The 19025-nt window shown below is 43.1% G+C and overlaps 1 protein-coding gene across 1 annotated transcript in view; it reads left to right on the top strand.

The window, feature by feature from the left end:
* Positions 1-1479: 1479 nt before the first annotated feature.
* The window catches only part of TBC1D30 (TBC1 domain family member 30), a 54276-nt gene continuing 36730 nt past the window's right edge, over positions 1480-19025 (top strand). Inside the window, exons 1-2 of the mRNA XM_054186025.1 lie at positions 1480-1845; positions 4177-4341. Coding sequence (XP_054042000.1) covers positions 1584-1845; positions 4177-4341 — 427 coding nt within the window. The 5' untranslated portion in view covers positions 1480-1583. The remainder of the gene's footprint in view (positions 1846-4176; positions 4342-19025) is intronic.

The raw sequence follows: 19025 nt of genomic DNA, 5'->3' as shown, positions 1-19025 counted from the left end.
ACCCGGGAGAGCGGCGGGGGGGGGGGGGCGGGGTCACGTGGCCCGGGCGGCCGCCACGGAGGGGGAGGCCACGCCCCCTCCGGCCTGGCCCCGCCCGTTGCCCTGGGTGAGCCGGTGTCGTGAGGAGGGGGCGGGGCCTCCGTCGGGCCCCGCCCCCAGCCGATCCCCTCATGACGGCCGCCGGTGCCCGTACGAGCTGCCCGCCGGCACCGGCCGCCGTTGAGGGAGGGCGGCACAGCGGCTCGTTCCGAGGGGCTTCTTTGTAGTTGTGAAATACCGCGCGTTTTGCTACAAAACTCCTGGCGGTGATTAGCCGTGGCTGCTGAGCCGGCCCTGGCCTGCTTGCCGTGCCATCGCCCTCCTGTGTGCCAGCCGACCTGCTCGCGCCTCGAAGGAAAATGTTTTATTGATATTGAGGAAAATCAGAAGGCAGGGACAGGCAGGGAGCACGGTGAGGGCGCGGGGAGCGCTGGGTACTCCTGGCACCCACGGCCTGCCAGCTGGAGACGGCTCAGTGGCCATGGCCAGTGGGGCTCAGTGGCTATGGCTGGTCCAGCTCAGTGGCCACAATCAGGTGGGCTCAGTGGCCATAGCTGGTGGGGCTCAGTGGCTATGGTGGGGGCTCAGTGGTCATGACCAATCATGTTCAGTAGCCATGGCCAGTTGTGCTCAGAGGCCATGGCCAATCGGGCTCACATCCAGTTGGGCTCTAGCCCTGGCTAGTCCATCAGGCTGAGTGGCTGTGGTCAGTTGGGCTCAGTGGCTGTGGTCAAGCGGGCTCAGTGGCCATGGACAGTTGGGTTCGGTGGCTGTGGCTGGTCAGGCTCAGTGGCTACAGCTGGTCAGGCTTAGTGGCCGTGGCTAGTCAGGCTCAGTGGCTGCGGCTGGTTGGGCTCGGGCTCTGGCCGGACAGTCAGGCTCAGTGGCCACAGCCGGTGGGTGTGCGGGGCTGTCCTGCTGCAGGCCAGCGGAGTGCCGAGGCAGGTTGGGGGGCACAGGCTGCAGCCGCCACAGTGGCGGCGGTGGCCTTACTACATGCAGGCACCGGCTCTGGGCATCACTCCGTGCAGCAGCGCCCCAGCCGCCCCGGGACGCCCAGCCCCGGCGGCCGTACAAACCCCGCCATCACCTCTGCTCTCCGCGTGGTTCGGCGGTGACGCGCAGCAGCGATGGCATCTCGCCGTCACCTCGCCGAAGCTCTGCCCCGCGTTTCCTCACGCCCTGCTCTCCGCCTTCCCCCTTGAGGCGGCGCCGGGCGGTGACCGCGGGGGCTGCCCGGCGCTCGGGGACAGGCGGCAGGGCCGGGGGTGACCTTTGTGTCAGCCGCATCGCCCCGGGGAACGGTCGCGGGGGCGACGGCCGTGAGGCCAAGCCGAGCCCGGCCGCCCTCCCCGCCCCTCAGCAGGTGCAACGCCCCCTCCCTCCCCGCCCGTCGCCGGCCTCTACCACGGGAGGGGGCGGAGCGGGGCGCGGCGCTCCTGCCTGCGGGGAGCGTCCCGCCGGCCCGGACTCTCCCCCCCCGCCCCGCTGTGGAACGGGCCGAGCCCGGAACCGGGCGGCGCGCAGCCCAGCGGCCGTGGAAGATGGAGACGGGGGAGGCCGGCCTGGGCGGCAGGGCGGGCAGCAGCGCTGACAGCCTGGCCGAGGAGGAGGAGGAAGAGGAGGATGAGGAGGAGGGTGGTCCCGGCAGCGGCCGGTCCAGCCGCACCTCGTCGCTGGTGAGCGGGCTGCTCACCGAGCTCTACAGCGCCGCCGAGGCGGCCGCCCCCGTGGGCAGCGCCCGCTCCCGCGTCCTCCGTCAGCTGGAGCAGCGGCCGAGCCAGGTCAAGTACCTGCAGCTGAAAGGTACGGCCCGCCCCGCCTGCCCTGCCCGGCCCCCGCCGGCCCCTTCCCGCCTCTGTGCCCGCAGGGGAGCCCTGCTCGGGGGTTACGGCCCCTCTCCTGCCTGTGCGCCCCTACGCGCACCTGTATGTATGTATTTATGTATGTACGTGTCCCCCTTCGTTTGTTGTAGCGGCGTTGATGCGTGGCCGCCTCTCCCAGAAGCTCGCCGTGCACGGTTAGACGGTATCTCCTTCGAACCACGGCCTCGTCTGCTGTTCCCTCCCTCCCTCCTTCGTTTTAGGTGCCGTAGGAGCACAAACGGGGTCACCTGCTACTAGAGTTTCTGTAACAGGTTGCACAAGCTGTTGTGCTTCTCTAAGTTCAGTGCTTGTCTTCGCTTACAGTAATCAGTGACCAGTTTCCTTTTCTTTCATTTTTTTTTTTTAAACTAAGTCCCTTTTTTTTTAAGCTAAAAGAGGTGCTACGCATGCTGTGTCATAAGAGAGAGTTGTTTTTTTTCAAGTCCTTTTAGTCCTAGTGGACTTAAACTAAACCTGACAATCATAAAGCTTACTTGCAGGTAAGCATGTCTTCCAGGAAACAAAAAAGGGTGTAATAAAAAAATGTAAATGCAATAGTCAACTAACCAAAATCTAAATGAAACTATGAACGAATTCTTACGAAAGTTAAGTAGCCACAGCGCTGCATGCTTGTGAAAGAATGAGGCTTGCGACTCCAAGTTGACCCGATGAGGAGGGCCGTACAAAGGCCTCTTGTCTCCTGATCGTTCTTGTTTTTGACAAGGAAAAAAAAAAAGCAAGAGGTGAATAAACGTGTGTTTTTCAGACCTGTACAAACAGCTTTCTGCTTCCCTGTTTGGATGCTTACTGAGATGATATGCCATCTGATGTTACGGGACGTAGCTCAGGTTCTTCTGTGTGTCCTGTAATAATCTGGGACTCAACAAGAAATTTGCTTGGTCAGGAATATATTTTGTAGAATTTAAGCTCATTAATTTTGCTGCAAAATTAATTGTTTTTACCAGGACAGCTAAACAGCATGAACAGGAAAGAATAAAATTCAGCTCACTACTTCTGTGGTGACTGTACAAGTCAGTAGTAATACAACTGAATTTTTGTTCTCTCAAAATCCATCGATGTGGTTTTAAATCACCTTGCTTTGTACAAGCAATTGGGAGTTCCAGCTGAGCAGCAGGTGCTGAAACAGGGTGGTGTCTATAAAATACAGGACTGTTTTACCAGTGGTTCCCCTCCCTTGCAGTCATACCTTGCTCTTCACTATCCCATGATTGATTGTCATTTCAGCCTAGATTGTTCCTTTCTTTAAGGTTTTCAGAATTATTGAAAAAGTTTTGCCATATGAGCTGAGCTGTTTACCATCCCACAAATAGTAGCTTTTCCTGGATGCATAAATATTTTTCTCATTGGATCAGTTTACCAAAGTATGGATTTTTTTTTTTTTAATTGATTTTTCTTCTAGGATTGGAGGGGCATGGTTGGATTGAATGTGATAGGATTTGAAAACTTAGCTGCAGGGAACAGAAAGCTGTTTAGCTGCTGATGGCAAGCTGGACCAGGCTTGGACAGGGAAGAGCTGAAGCTGTCAGCGTGTGATAGGCAAGACCCAAGCTTTCACTGCTGGGGTGTGCCTCTGAGAACAGAGCAGAGGACTCAGGGAAGAAAAAAAAAAAAAAAAAAAATGGATTTAAGACATCTCCCCAACAGCTCCCTTTTCTCCTGGACCTGCAGCTCACCCCATGGGAAACAACAGGAATATTAGAAGTAAGCTGAGACATTGTGGTGAACTAAGAGAATCTGGCGGCACTGTGACTGACCAGTGGAAATAGTTGAGGCTGTGCCAGGAGCCATCCAGTTTGTGTTTCAGTGGAAAGAGTTTCCCACTTAGAGCTCATCCTGGACTTGCATTTCTAGCTTTGCAGGCAGCTTCTTGAACATGTCTGTTACTATTTGCTTATTACCCACGCACGTTTTCCACAGGCAGCTTCTGGAAGATTTACCCCTTGGTTGCACTACTATAGGTATATTCTGGCTACGTCTGTCGCGGTGTTTCCAATTTATAACAGTATAATTATTAAGATTTATACACTGTGCAGTAAATTGAAATACTTTAGTTTAAAAGAAAATTAGAGACTTTGGCTCAGATCCTGAAAATGTTTATAATTGGGAATTATCCCAGTCAATAGAACTTGTAATTTATAGAAAGTTTGTATATGTAAATGTCATTGGGGCAAGTCCCTCTGCATGTCTACTACAATAAGCTGTTTGTGAATGTATGGCCTGTACTGAAGTTATTTTCTCTGCTTATTGGCAGATGTTGGTGAATTAACAACTATAAAACGAGAACTGAATTACAGAATTTCTGTTCAATCGGCAAAGTTGCTTCGTCTTCTGAAGCAGAAAGACAGGCTTGTGCATAAAGTCCAGAAGAACTGCGATATTGTCACAGCTTGTTTACAGGCGGTTTCCCAGAAACGAAGTAAGTACTTTCTGTGTATGTGTGTACTAGTGCAAGCAGTTTATTTCAGTAACGTGGGCAGTATTTCAATTAAGCCCTCGCACTTGATTTAAAGTCAAGAGGCCAGGCTATGCTGTTCCTTAGGTATGCCTGGCTTCCAGTGGTGCCAGTGGCACCTGGGAACAGGCAAAGTTCAACTAGCTCAGCCAGGTATGCTGCCGTAGCCTCAGCTTTGTGTGTTGGTGTGGCACCCTTACTGTAGGTTGTCTGCCAGGCTTTTCCAGCTTTAATTTACAGAAAGCCCCAGCTGAATTTTTTTGGTGCGCATGCTGTGTTTAACCCTGTCCTTTCACACGGTTACAAGGGAGATGCTAGAAGTGGAAATTCTTCTTAGTGGAAACTGTCTTCCCAGAGCATTGTTAATAGTGCGTAACTCCTTTTTGTCGAGTTGGTTTGAGATGAGGAGTATTAGTAAAAATGAACCTACTTCCCTCAAACCTCTTTATCAGCACCCATGTTTTGGGGGGTTTCAGAGAGGGCACATGAGAAAGAGGGGAAAAATGTTGCTCTTGAATTGTTTAGCCTTTTATTCCAGCACAGTGAAACCTTTTTATTTGACTTGGCAAAGTTGTCATCTAAAGATAGGCTGAAGTGCTTTTGTTAGTCCTGCTAAAGTGAAACTGCATGTGGTGTCGTAGGTAAAAATAAATAGAAATTATACCTTTAGAAAAGACATGTGAAAATAACCTAATGTTCCCTGTCTTATTTTTTCATTAACATGCAGCGTGACAGGTACAGAAATGTTCAGGTACGGTAAATAAAGCATGGTCTTTTCACAAAAATGCCCATAGGAGCTTTGAAGTGCATGTAAAACTTTTTATTAGAAGAATCTTACTGTAGTGGCATGTGCTAATGTAGTTTAGTTAAGGGTTTGTTTATGACTGTAAAACTTAATTTTTAAGTATTTAAAAGTGTTCCTTTGTTTTACTTAAACCTAGCATGAAAGTTCTTGGCTGTCATGCACTGTGTAGGCATATTTCTTCTTCTCACCTACTCTTTTTCTTTCTCAACATCAGCTTGATAATTGAGTCCTCAGTGCCATTAACACTTGAGCATATACTGTAGTCTCCTTTTAAATGAGACTACTTGAATTTTGCATGTGTTTAAGTGCTTAGAGCATTTCACTACGAATTTTGAAGGTCTGAGCATCCAGACCTCATTTGTTAGGTAAAAACCTATTTACTGAAAGGGATATGGGATTTCATCCTAAATATGGATGTGTTTTTGCAAGTTTCAGGTAACATTTTATACTTAAATTAATGGGGCATTATGTTTAAAATGTGATAGCAACAACTGAGATAGCTGAAGTTTTAGAGTAATGCAGTTTATTGTCTAATATCCATGCATGTGCTTGCAGATTTTTGAAGACTATGTGTGGGTTTGTATATTACATCTCTTTAGCTGAGATATTTTTATTATTAACATAGCATATTTACCTACGGTTAATTTTCAGCTTATATTTTTGAAAATCCAGATGTATGTATTCCAGGGCACCAAAAATTTAGTTATTTCTTGCTTTAAGATCCAATCCAAAGCCACTGGGATTTGTTGAATGACTCCTGATAACTTAAGCTTTGGAGTAGATTGAGACTGTGTTTTTATTGCTCGGTATGAATGTACTAACACTATACAGAGAATGCAGGAATAAACTCTTGCTGTAGGATGTGCAACTTTAATTTCCTGGGGATCGTGCCTTTGAGACAATATTTGATCAATAGCTGTGCAAATGTGGGCGCAACTGGTCGTCTTTCCTCCAACCGTTTGTTCTTGCCTTTGTACTATTTCCTGTGTAGTATTAGGAACCCCTGTGTAGGATGTAATGAATCAAATTGGAGAGGTGAATCTAGTAAGATAATTGCTCTTGTGATTTTGACTTATTTGGAGTAACAAGATATAGGTTTGTTCTGTAGCATTGTGAACTATTTCAAATCCATCTTAGAAAGCAGAGTGCTTTATGCACTTAATTATATCATTTGAGAAAAGCAGAATTCAGCAAAAAATAAATCCAGGTTTTGCAGCTATCATCTGAAGAACTTGGCGAAAGACATCTCATTCTTTTATCTCTTCCTGTATTTTATATAGTGACAGCTTGCTTATATTACTAAATATATTTTGACTGATCAAATTGCAAACCTGAAGTTCTTTGAATCGCAAACTTTGATTACCTGTCATTTTAATTTTTTAAAAAAAAAGCATATATTATCTATAAATTTTTTATAAGTAAAATCATCCAGCTCAATTGTAACTCAGTCTGGCTGGAAGCAAGCAGGAATGCTTAAATCTGATTCAATACAAAATAAGCTGAAGTTATATTAACAGAAAGTTCATTAATATTCTCTTGTCTTTTTAATGGAGAAATAATTTTAGTAGAAAATTTTGTAAAGAGATTATTAGTTTGGTGCTATGTAGCTATAGTGTTATGTACCTGTAATAACTTTAAATAGGTCTCATGCTGTGTTCAGAAGGACTCTTAGTATTCTCTGTTGTAATACCTGTTTAGAAACTACAATTAAAGATAAGTATTATTTTTGTGCTACTGCAGCATTGACTCCTGTATAGAATTCTCTAAGACAACAATAAACATTAGTTTTCTAGTTTTTCTTTTTCTCCTCCTGGTTTGAATTAACACAGAGCCAGTAGAGGGAGACAGAATATTTTATTTTGTGCAGAGATAGAGGCGTATCTCAGGTTTTTCATAGGTTAGTGGCTTTCATATCCTTTCCTTAAATGTGAAGTGCTTTATAAATGTGGTCAGGCAATAATTGGATGAAAATATTTAAATTCAGGCTGTCAAATAAATGTTGTTCACAGAGGAAGTATTATGTTCCATATGTGAAGTAGTGGAAAATTGCTGAGAAATGACTTCTTAATTATTTACTGAGATCATTAATTCCCACATGGTTGTCGAGGTTATCCAGAAGCTCCTGATTGAGAAAGCTGAATGTTTTGGAGTCCAGCTACAGAAACTCAGAGGTTTACGTGTATACTTACTAGCAATACCAGTGATCTCTTGGAGCACATCTTAACTCGATAGAAAGCCAGCACAAACTGGCATCGTCTGGGCACAGATTGTTACCCTGTGTGTTCCCAGGGGATGGACAAAGTTTCCTGGTAGAAGGCCGCGCTATGAAGTCTCCTCAACTTCTGAGAATGTGTTACTGTCTCTGTAGCATCAACTTTCCTCACAGGGAACTGACTTAGAGGAAACTGGGAAAGCCTTGCCTGCTGTTGTAGTTGTATGAGTTGGTTCAGAGAGGGCTGGGCAAGATCACCATCATCAGGTGTCTCTGCATAAGTGCAGCTTAGATATGCAAAAGTACTTGCACATCAAGATTAAACTCCTGTTTTCTCTCTCCTTGCTCCCTCCCTCCAATGTTTCTCTTTAGCTTCAGTCCTACCGCATCTGTGTGTCCTGTCCCATCTTCCACGTTTTTTTCCCCTCTTCCTCTCTTTATTAGCTTTTCTCACTTGATCCCAGTCTTTAAATATTGTACTTCTCAGCCCTGTTCCATTTTTCCCCCTCTCTGTCTTGTCTACCACTGGCTCTCAGTCAGGCTATTTCGCCCGTGTCTGAGTTTTCCTCACATTGTTCCTTGTTCTCTTTCATATGTTCTTGTCTTTTTCCTACATGCACTAATTATCTACTTGCATGTTTTCTCCATCCTTCCTCTTCCCTCAACGTTTGTTATAAAACCAAGGCAGACATTCACAGATTTTAGTTCATAGGATGAAATTTTGATTAAAGATGTAAGAACAGCTTTAATACAATATACTGTGGACTGTTAACACAGCTAATATTGATTTGATTGAACTTGAACTTCATAAGGTTCTTGGAGGAGAGGAAATTTTTTCGCAATGAGAACATCAGCCACTGGAATATTCTCTCCAGGGAAGTGATGGATTCCCCAACATTGGACACTTCTAAGATTTGGCTGGACAGGGTGCTGGGCCATCTTGTCTAGACCGTGCCTTTGCTAAGAAAGGTTGGACCAGACAATCCTTGAGGTCCCTTCCAACCTGGTATTCTGTGATATGATTCCGTGATTGCCACTCTGGATCAGATGTCTCATAACATGGGGCAAACACTTGTGTACGTGTGTAATAATTCATGCAGGTCGAGTTACGCATGTGGGTTATCTGTCTTTTCCCACTCACTTCCCAGTAATTTGATGTACTCTTGCAATTGTATAAATATGCTTTAACCTGGAACGCCTCAGTTGCTCTGGTTTGTTTATTTTTTTCTTTCTTTATGAAGATTTGAGTTACTTGGTGAATGCTGCTACTGTGGCAATTTTGCCCTACACCCCTCTCCCCGCCCCAAATCCCCATTGTTATAAATTAGGTGCCAAAATTTAAGCTTGTATTTGCTTTTCATGTTCCTCACTTTAATGCCTGAAAGATATATTAAAGAGGAGGATGTTCTGTATTAAAAATTAAAAATATTAACGTCTGTGACATTTCTAGTGTTGCCTTTGCAATTAAAAGAGAGACTGTCATGTACTTGCCGTGTTCACCTCCAACTCCAATTTAGATTTTCAAGTGGATATGAAACAGGTCGTTCATTTAGAAAACCATGTCTCATTTCCAGGGTGTTGGTCTAATACATTTTTAAATTTAACTCAGTAGCTCTGATGTTTGAAGCCAGATGAATCTGCTTCAGTAACTTTTTATAGCAATAGATATTTAATTGATCTATCAAAAGTACATTCTTCCTTTGATGTGGTTAAAATAGGAGGTTTACTTCTTATGGAGTCTGATTTCATGTGAGTCATCCTCAAATGACTCAATTGGCTGCATGTTTCAGTTCAGTAGCTTTCTTATTACCTCATCTGTATTTGTGTGCTTGTTTACATTACTAGTTTCTACCCTTCGTGGGTGCTAATGAATTTGATCCTTTAAATTGGTGCTGTGGCTTTCTGAAATGCATACTTAAGAAATGTTGCTTGTGGCAGCTACTTGTTTTTCCTAATTAATTGTTCTTAATGTAGTTCTACCTGATCTTTTGTCATTTGAAGCCTTTTGGTGGGGAAAGCGAAATGGAACGGAACAGTATCATGAGCTTGAAAATGTCATGGTCATCGTAAAACATTTGTTTAAACTGTTGCCAAAGGTAGGCTGAATTATCTTTACAATCGGCTGCCTACTTATAGCAATACATGTGTAAATAATTAGAATATTGCTATTGATTTTTAATTATTGCTATTTTCATCAAGCTGTTAGTTATGCTGCATAGAGCGAAGGCTTTCTCTGTTACTGGTGACTCAAGATGTGGAGGTGGTCTGAGGACAGGTTAGCAAGGATTTTGTAATCCATTCTATGTCCTGTGCCGGTTTGCAAGGAGCAAGTGACAGCACAGTTAGAAGAGGAGAGAACCTGTATTGAGGGATGCTGGAGCTTGGCTCACTGAGGATGGTCACTGTGTGCTTGGTCCATAAGCTGCATTGGGCCACTGGGTAGCTGTTCTTTTGATCTGAGTGGTGACGTTCACCTGCCAGTCCCTTGGGTATGTGCTGTGCACGAGGGAAAACGGCTGTAGATATAAATGTGATCTTAACTGACTTGTTCATTGTTATCCAGCATTATTAATAAATTGTGTGATCTTTAAAAATATTATTGGAGAACCCTTCAAAAGAACCACCTATAGTGGTGAATATAAAATACTCATATAATAAATGCCATTCAGTAAAAAAATGCCATTCAGTTGTCATATTCCATTCAGCTTCAGACAGACACGATTCTGGGAAATCTGAAAGCTTACACCATTGCAATGGGAGCCTGAACTGAGAAAGACTACTTTCCTTTTGATACTAGGCTTGGAGCAGAAGGACTGCAAACAGCATCATTCATTGCTGTGCACCACGTCATGAAGAAATGTTACAATGAGTAGGTGTGTGTCATGTTTAGTATTGGCTAATGTAAATTACATGGTGTATTCTGGTTATCTGTTAGTCAGTCTGGGAGAAATAAGAGAAAAGTGAGTGTTATCAAGCATAATACTAGCACTGTGGAATGCTGAACAATATATTGATGCTTTGCAAGGGCAAAAATTTTTGGTTTTAAATGCCACTTGGAGTTTACTATCAGAGTATTTTATGCAGTTTTGGAAGTTATCCACACGAAGAGTGACATCTCTCTGTAAAAGCTGACAGCTAATCACTAAGTGAATAATCCTAGGGAGATTTTAGATAGTGAATTCCATGGTTACTTTCTTTTGATGACAATATGATCTTGGAACTGGTCTTTGAGCAGCGCAGCCGGGATGCTGAGACTTGGGGAAGCAGCATGAGGGGAAGGAGTTTAACATGAGCAGCAAGTCAGTAAAATTCTGGTGCAGCACTGTGCTGCTCCTTTGCCGCTCACAGGATATTATTCTGGAGGACTCTCAACTATGTTCCTGGACTTAAAGTGTAATTGTGGAGCTGTTGGAATGTGCACACAGAGGATGGATCTTGTAGATAATGAATTCTAACGCCTTTGATCACTTGACGAGCAGTAGCATTGGTAAGCCCTATGGGGAGAGACCACCCCACTTCATTGTCTCCAGCCACCTCTTCAGGATGATCTGTGCCAGCCCCAGAGAGCTGACTGGTGTATGAGTCCACAGAAGCCCTTGGCTGGCTAATTCAAAATATTTCTGCTGACTGACATCTTCTCTTGCTGATATTCTGCACTGTAAAAACAAAGCTGTATTATAAATTCTGAATTGGCAAACTGTCCAGTCAGTTGCCTTACAAACTTGGCAAATTGTGTGATTGTGCAGATTTGGTATCCCTCAGAGGCCACTTCAGGGATAATTTCAGTTTATTGACCCCCAAGATGAAGAAAAATTTTTTTCCTTTTCTGGTGTTAAAGAGGAGATAATATTATTCTTTTTTTTCCTAGAAAGAAAGAGGCTGGATTTGCTGTCTGATTTGGTCATATCTTGACTGAAAAATTCTTGTGGTCTGTGCCACTGCAGAATATTGTATTCAAAAGATGACAAGAAACTAGTGCTTAGAGTGATACAGAACCTGGAATCCTCACTTTGAGGGAAATTCTGTGTTAAGAATACAGCAACTAAAATATCTTGTTCCAGCGTGAAATAAAACACCCACTCAGAAAAGTCAATTGCTTATGAAGCAAAATTCTGAAAGCTTACATTTTGAACTGAAATGCTTTGTTCAGATTTTGACACCTCCCCCTTTTTCACTTCATGTTATGTAATGAGCCATTTTCAAGTAAGATGTTAAAATGTTTAATCCTAGAAAGAGTCAAAATTATGCTTCTAGCATTTGGAAATATGTTTTCATCAAAGATAACGTTCTGCTGTGAAGGACTTTGCTCTCCACAAGCTGGTACTTTGTGGCACAGCTTTCCATTAAAGTGGTTCCAACCAGCTTTGTTACGGAGCTCCTCCTGGGAACGTGGAGCCAGCCATCTCCCCACCTCACTCCCTGGCTGCTCAACACTGGCATTGCCGGCTGGTTTAGGGAGCTGAGGAGCCAACGTGCGTTCCGAAGCCATATCTTTTCCTTTTATGTCTTTAAGGGTTATATGAACCCTTACCTTTCCCTGTGACATACTTCATACTATGCTGCTTTGTCCCTAAGTCTCACCGCTGAAGTGTCTTACCTCCATCAAAAATACTTCCCTGCCGCCTCTTAACAAATGCCATCTCGTATTCCATCACTGGCAGCAGAAAAATGCAGATTGTTCAGTATGGGAATGTATAGATTGCAGAATCGTTACCAAATTCTTGTCCTGCAGCATTTGATATAGGATGTTGTAAATATTCTTTGTCAGTGTGCTAGCAGCTGTGACAACAGTGAAACAGTAGAGTTAGTGCTACACCTGAGACTGTGTTTATTTTGGACAATTTGGATGTTGACTGCTTGGCTTCTTTTCCATATTCTTCTGTGTAACTGTAATCCTGTTGCTGTTGTGAAGTGGTAGCTGACCTCACGGGATTAGCTTTGTGATGCATGTGGAGTTCTGAGTGCACTGAATGACACTTTTCACAACAGCTGTGCCATGAAAAGTTGATGTATTGGATAGTACTTGTTACATAAAGTACTTCCTGAGTATTAGAAATAGGGATTAAAGTGATAGATTATTATGGGGGTGTGTGTGTTGGGTTACTTATGAAGTAGTACTTGGAGTACTTATATACTAGTTTGCCTGAGCAAAGTGGTTCTCAAACTAGTGATATCTTCTCTAGTACTGCAGTAACTTTGGAAGGTGGGATTTGATGAGCACAAACTGAGGAGGCATGCAGTCACCCAAAGGAAGGATGCTGCTGTTTGCTGACAACAGTCAGAACAGCCTGTTCGCCGTCTACAGTCCTTCTCAGTCAGAACATCAGAAATAATTGTCAGACACCTCTGCTCATTAGCAGCTATAAGGATGGATACCTGATCAGTGGTAAAGTTTGATCAGTCTAATAGTTCCCTGGAAGACTGGAAAAGCGAGGCTTTTGTTTAGTCACCCTGGGATTATTGTGGTTAAATGAGGCGAGGTGCTGATTTCCACGTAGGTTCAGGATGAGCGTGAACCTGAGCTCATCCCGCTCCCCTGCGTGCAAAAGGAGTCACGCGCTTTGCTGCGAGGGGTTGTCAGCGTCCAGGGTATAACCCAGGAGTTCATTGCGTTAGCTGGGAATATGCGAGGAAGCTGGTTGTACAGCCGGTGCTGACAAAGGAGTGGTGTGCAAGAAGCCTGCCTGAGTGCACTCGTGTTTCACAAATCCTTTAGGCATGCTTCCGAACCAATGGCAGACCCTGCTCCGATTCCCGCAGGAACCGGATGCTGTGGCATCTATGGCAAATGTTGGAGACAATCAAGATGTAAGGGTTTATTTGTGTGTATAAGCTCACAGCAGGGGTGGCTGTGTGAGCTGCGTAGCTATAATGCCATGTCATTGCAATCTTTAATCTTTCGGTGACAAGCTTTTGGATGTGGAAACAGCCTGAGAGAAAAAGTTGTGCAATTAGATTGTATGCACCGTCTTTCACACTTGTCTAGTTTAGCACTGCCTCCTCTCTTATCCTTCTAGGGATTACACTTCAATACGAGTAACTGTGCTGCTCTTTTTCCTAATAAAATGTCTTTTTTCCCTTTTATTAACCATTGTGAACTTGTAGGAGGGTTAATGGGGCTTCACTGAAAATGCCCAACAGGATACATGGCCTTTAAGTAACACGGATGCATTTTATCTCTGAATATGGCACATGCTAAACATTCTTTGGTTCAGTTAGTCTTTGAAGAAAAGATTTCCTGGATACTGAAGATCAAATGGAGGATAACAGCTGCTTGGGATAATTAGTGCTAGGAATAGACTGATTTATGGAGCACCAGGCAGTGCTAGCAGCTATGTTTCTGCAGCTTTGCGAGATAAGCTTGACATTTAAAAACAAGATGCTAGAAAAGTGGGCTGTGAACTTAATCTGTTTGGATCAATAGTCCTGCTTATAATTCTGTACTGGAGCAGCACTGGAGGAAGAGTTAAATGAGATCGTCAGATTTTAAAACGCTTTTCTCCTTGAAGCTGTTAATAACCTGAATTTGGCTTATTGAGCAGTAAATGAGTGCTCCTCATATACCCTTGAAATTTGCCAAGGAAGTCAAGTCCACGTTCCGTCTCCACGTTACATCATCTTACTAGAACACTTATGTTCTAGTGACACAAACTTATTATTTATATCTCTTTCTTAGTAAAAATTGGAAACCTCTTGCTATGTTTTGCCAGCAGTGAAACAGCTTCTAAATTTAGTGCCCTGTAAATTGTAGTTACCTCCCTAAAATTACAGCAACTTAGTACTGATCAACGTTTTCCCTGCCATCCAGACAATACGTATGGCCAAAATATAGAGCATGAACAGTTTTTGGTTCTTGGGTTGGATTAGGCGTCATTGATAGCTAGCAGTTTAATGTCAGGTTTGGGTTTTGTTTTGTTTTGTTGTTTTGTTTTTTTTTCTCAGCATGTTACTGTTAATTTCTTTTCTCATCCAGTGGTCGTTGGCAGCAATAGCTATTGGGCCTTAGATCCTGAAGGAAAAATAATTATCCAGTGAGACTAATGGAAATCAGAATGGGGAGATAATCAATGTACGTAGCTGATCTTTTTAAAAAAGTAATAGTAATCTGAGGAACTAAATATTACTAATATTTATAGTAACGCCTAGAGAGGCCCAGTGAAGTCAGGAGCCTAATGAGCTGTTCACTGGACAAACACATGTTACGAGACTCTCTAAAAACCAAACTTTTAACGAGACAAGACTACTTGAAGGCTGGTAGAAGCAGCACATGTTCAGGGGAGTGAAGTGAGTTGTCCCAAGCTGTGCAGTAGTAAATAAACAATCAAAGCTTTGCTGTTATCAAAACTCATGCTTGGCTGGTGTTGTACGTGTTCAAAATCAATTTTAATGGCTCAGGGGTTCAGTCCTAAATGAGCCTTTGATTAATCCTAAACACATTCAGTTCAATAAACTTGTCCTTTAAGAGTGGGTTATGAACTGAAATTTTGTCATTTAACTGTTGAGAAAAAAAGCTTGGAGCAGTAATGTTATTGTAACTGATAACTGTTTTCTCCTCTTCATCTTTCTCTCGAGCAAAAAAACAGTCTCTGTGTCAAACTTGTTTAAATGACTAACGTATGTACTTTTTTCAGGAAGGGGAGGTGGCATTTGAGGATCGTTTGCTTTGTTAGCTGCTTCCTTTTCCAACACTCGCTGAATGTGCTCTGCGAAGCTATGGCCCACATGGGAGATGAAGGGAATTACGTGGTCTGGGGGACCTGGGGCTGCAGTAGCTTCACATACGTGCAAAACTTCATGGGAAAGTTTCCATTTCTTTACAGAATTAGTGGCATCTCCAGATGGGAACCAATGTGTATGTGATCAAAGAACTTGAGCGGTATTGGAGGATTTCCATATTGACTGATGAAGATTTGTGGTTCTAAGAGCTCTATGGGGTTTATATGAGCTTCTCTTGGGGTAAACCCCCTTGCCCTCCCCAACTGCAGAAGGGGTTTTATTTTCGTTCCTGTGTAATACAGCTTTGTCTGCAGAGGCCGTGTGTACCGGGAGAGGGAGGATCCCTGCTGGAAGCAGGACTCTGTTATCCTTGGTCAGTGCAGGAACAACCTGTCTCTTTGCTGTGTGTCTAATGAAGGCCTTGCGCAGCCTGAGCCTCGTCTTTGATGGATGTCCTTAGCATTACTGCAATAACTACTAAACAACATATAAAAACTTTTATGTATTAACATTGTCCTGTTCCCATAGTGCTTCCTGGACCAAAGCAAAGGCGCTTTGTGCTTAGTAATTTTTCTAACTTTGACAATTACTTTTTAATCTAAGATCTTTGATAGTGTTGTGTCTATGGATAAATCTTTTCTTGGGGACATAGGGTGGTTTTGCTTTTGTTATTTATATTGGGGGGATTAAAATCTTGCGGTTTATGAAATAGTAGTTCAGACCAATGAAGCTGTCAATCCACGCTGTAAAATTCAATTTCTTTGCTACGTGCTAAGCAAATAATCAGATTCTAAGAAAGGAAGAGCAGCTCAGTTTTAGAGCTATGAGCCTGCAATCTGCGATGACCTCCATTCTTCTGCAAATCATAAGCATGCCTACAAATCATACCTGTCAGAATTCTTTTTTCATATACTGCATTAGTTTTTCTGCTGAATTGGTGATTTGTTTTTTAAAATGACCGTGTAGCATTTAAGCAGGATTCTGAGAATGCTGGCCAAGATATGCATTTACTTTATATTGTTTAGCAAGGTTAGGGAACATTTCTTAATTTCTATAATCATGCTTTTCAGCAATATTTTTATGTAGGCCTCTTCTTAATATGTTCCTTACCAAAATAATATTTTTAATTCTGTGCTTCAATAGGCAGTTTATTTCCCTGACAAAAAAAAAAGGGGGCACATGCTCCCTGATACCTCACTTCAATTCATTACTTTGTATTTAATTTAAAAGATCCTTACTATATATTTTATCGAGCATGTAAGCAGTACTATGACTTTTATTCCAGTTGTTAACTCTAGACTTTATGCTACTGGTTACTACAGCAGTTAAAATATATTGTTAACTTTAGCAGTCCTTGCAAGACACGTCTTTGACCTTGCTCCTGAGATGCAACTATCTGTTTAATGTAACTGTGTATGTTCTGGTTTACTGTTATGTCGCCACGTGAAGGCAATAAGTAAAATAAGTTGACTCCCTGTCCCCCTTTTACTTTCTTCATCAGGACAACACAGATCACTGCGCTCAAATGGCAATTATAACTTTAGAGTTGATTTATACAGTTGAACCAAATTAGAAAATAAAAAAACACACCAGAAGACCTTGATGCTGTTGTTTAATTCTACCCTCCCACCCAAATTTTACAACATGAGAGGATCCATCCACTTACTTATCTACCATTTTTCTCTGGTTAAGAGCTTGTTGGAAGCATTTGGGACATAGAAAGCTTCTGCAAATTCTTTTTTCATTTTTATTTTATTTTTACTGGGTGTTCTTTTGTCCTTTTGGAGCATGTTTATCGATAAGTGTTCACATGAGTGCTAGGTGCCTAAGCTTCCATTATGGTCATCGCAGATCTAGTCAATGTGTTGCTCTCATTGCTTTAATATCCAAAGCTCTTCACAACCTACTCTTCTCTGTTGTCACATCCTTGTCACTTCTTGCTCAGTACTCAAGGTTAGCTCATGCCTCCTACCTCCATCCCACGCTTCACATTTTAAAACAAGCACCTTCTTAGTTTCTCCCCGTGTTGGTAATTTCCTTGTAGATGTTTGGCCATGTTGAACTTGAGTTGATTAAAACCTAATCCCTCATCCCTCTTATTGACCTTATGCTACCTCATTGTCCTCCTTCATGTGTGTCCCTTGGTACTCCTCTTTGCCATGAAGCCTACAGAAACACAATAGCACCTCTTACATTAACACTGCTGTCCACCATGCTTTCCAGTATCATCTTGCTGTCTCCTTGTGCTCCTCCATATGCTGATGTGTTTTCTTTTCTCTTATTGCTTTCTTTTAAAGCAGGCAGTCTGTTTTTTTGCTGTGCTTGTGCAACATCTATTACCATAGTGCTGCAGCCCAGAATTAGGATTTGTGGGCCCTGCAGTGAATACAAATAGTTTTAAGAGAATATCAGATTTACTCAGTTGTGCAAGTTTGTTGTCCTCTGCTACTGGCTTAATAAGGGAACTAACTTACTCCTGTCTCGTGATCAAGCAATATTGTATTTAAACCCCTTTTTGTTACTTGCCTGGGTAGTTCCAAGTTATATCTCTGCCTTGTCCTTTCCGTGCAGCCATCGAACCCTATGTTAAGATCAAGGTCTCCACATCGGATCTATTTTTTAATGTCAGAGTAGGTTTATTCTTTTCCTTCTGCGATATTTGAGGTGCCTCTGATCTGTGGCATATGATGTTTAAAAAACATGACTTGGTTTCTATTTTTCAGGAATTCTTTCAATTCTTCCCTGTTAAGCTCTGGGAATAGCCGCTTCCCAGTGATGGGCCTGGCGTGAAATAGGTCACCGTTTGTACTCAGCCCATTGGCACTGGTTGCTGTCACTTGTGTGCTAAGGGTTGCTGTGTTATCAGCAAATTTAATTCTTCCATCCTCAAAACCAGTTTTGCCTAGGAACTCCAGATGCTGCAGAATACTAGCTTTTTAATGGTGTGATGGTGAGAGTCGGTGGGGAGAGTTAATAATTTGTGATGTAAAGCATTTGAATATTAACATATTCCTAGCTTTCAGTGTGATTGTGTTGTAGGGAGAGGTTTAAGAAAAGCTTGTGGATTACTGCTGAGTGGTTTTCTAAAGAACTTGGGAAAATAGAGTCTTTGTACTGTATTGGATTGTGCGTAGGTCTGGCAGGCAAGTGCATGCGGTTCTGCTGTTGCTGCCTCAGCCCTGGTACCGTACAGATGTCAAGTCTTTCTGCACCTCCCTCATTCATGGAAACAGCTATGCCTTCACAAACAGAGAGAGGTTATAACCAGGTTCAAGGGGGTTACAGGCGCATCCGTACTTCTGTTTTAGCAACCTGTGATGCTTTTGAGGGCTTTCATATTCTCACCCACATGATTCTATTGCGTAAGCATCTCGTGCCATGCTGAGAACAACCTACAGATTGAGGGACTGCAGTCAACCTTACCTGCACTGACTCACCGCCTGCGAATGGGGTGCCTCCCTAGATGGGAAACCGGTCATTACAGCTCCATCCCATTGTGTTGTAAGCTGCTAGAAACTGCTTTCACAACTGATTTACAGATGCCTTCATTACAGATGTATGGTATTTCAAATGTTTTCACTGGTGATGTAAAAGTTTGGCATACTTCTCGGGTTGCATCTTATCTGCCAAAAATTTCAAGAAGCAATATGGTTATGAATATTGTTCAGCTTGTAAATACACTTGCTAGGTGTAACTGTCCATTGCTCCCAAAAGATAAATTACTACATGCATTTGTGGGTAGCTGATGTTGACGTGAAGGAGAGCTGGCTCTATTGAAGGGACCTTCTCTCTTCCTCTGCCTTTCTCGACAGTCATCGATCCTGTCCTAGTGTCTACACATGTGTAGTACCAAACACAGGAGTGGATGGTGTGTATGGGAAGGAAGGAGCAGAGTGACAAAAAAATACTAAAGAT

The sequence above is a fragment of the Rissa tridactyla genome, chromosome 1 (assembly GCF_028500815.1).
Source record: "Rissa tridactyla isolate bRisTri1 chromosome 1, bRisTri1.patW.cur.20221130, whole genome shotgun sequence".
Taxonomy (NCBI): domain Eukaryota; kingdom Metazoa; phylum Chordata; class Aves; order Charadriiformes; family Laridae; genus Rissa; species Rissa tridactyla.
This window is presented reverse-complemented; position numbering and strand designations above follow the sequence as displayed.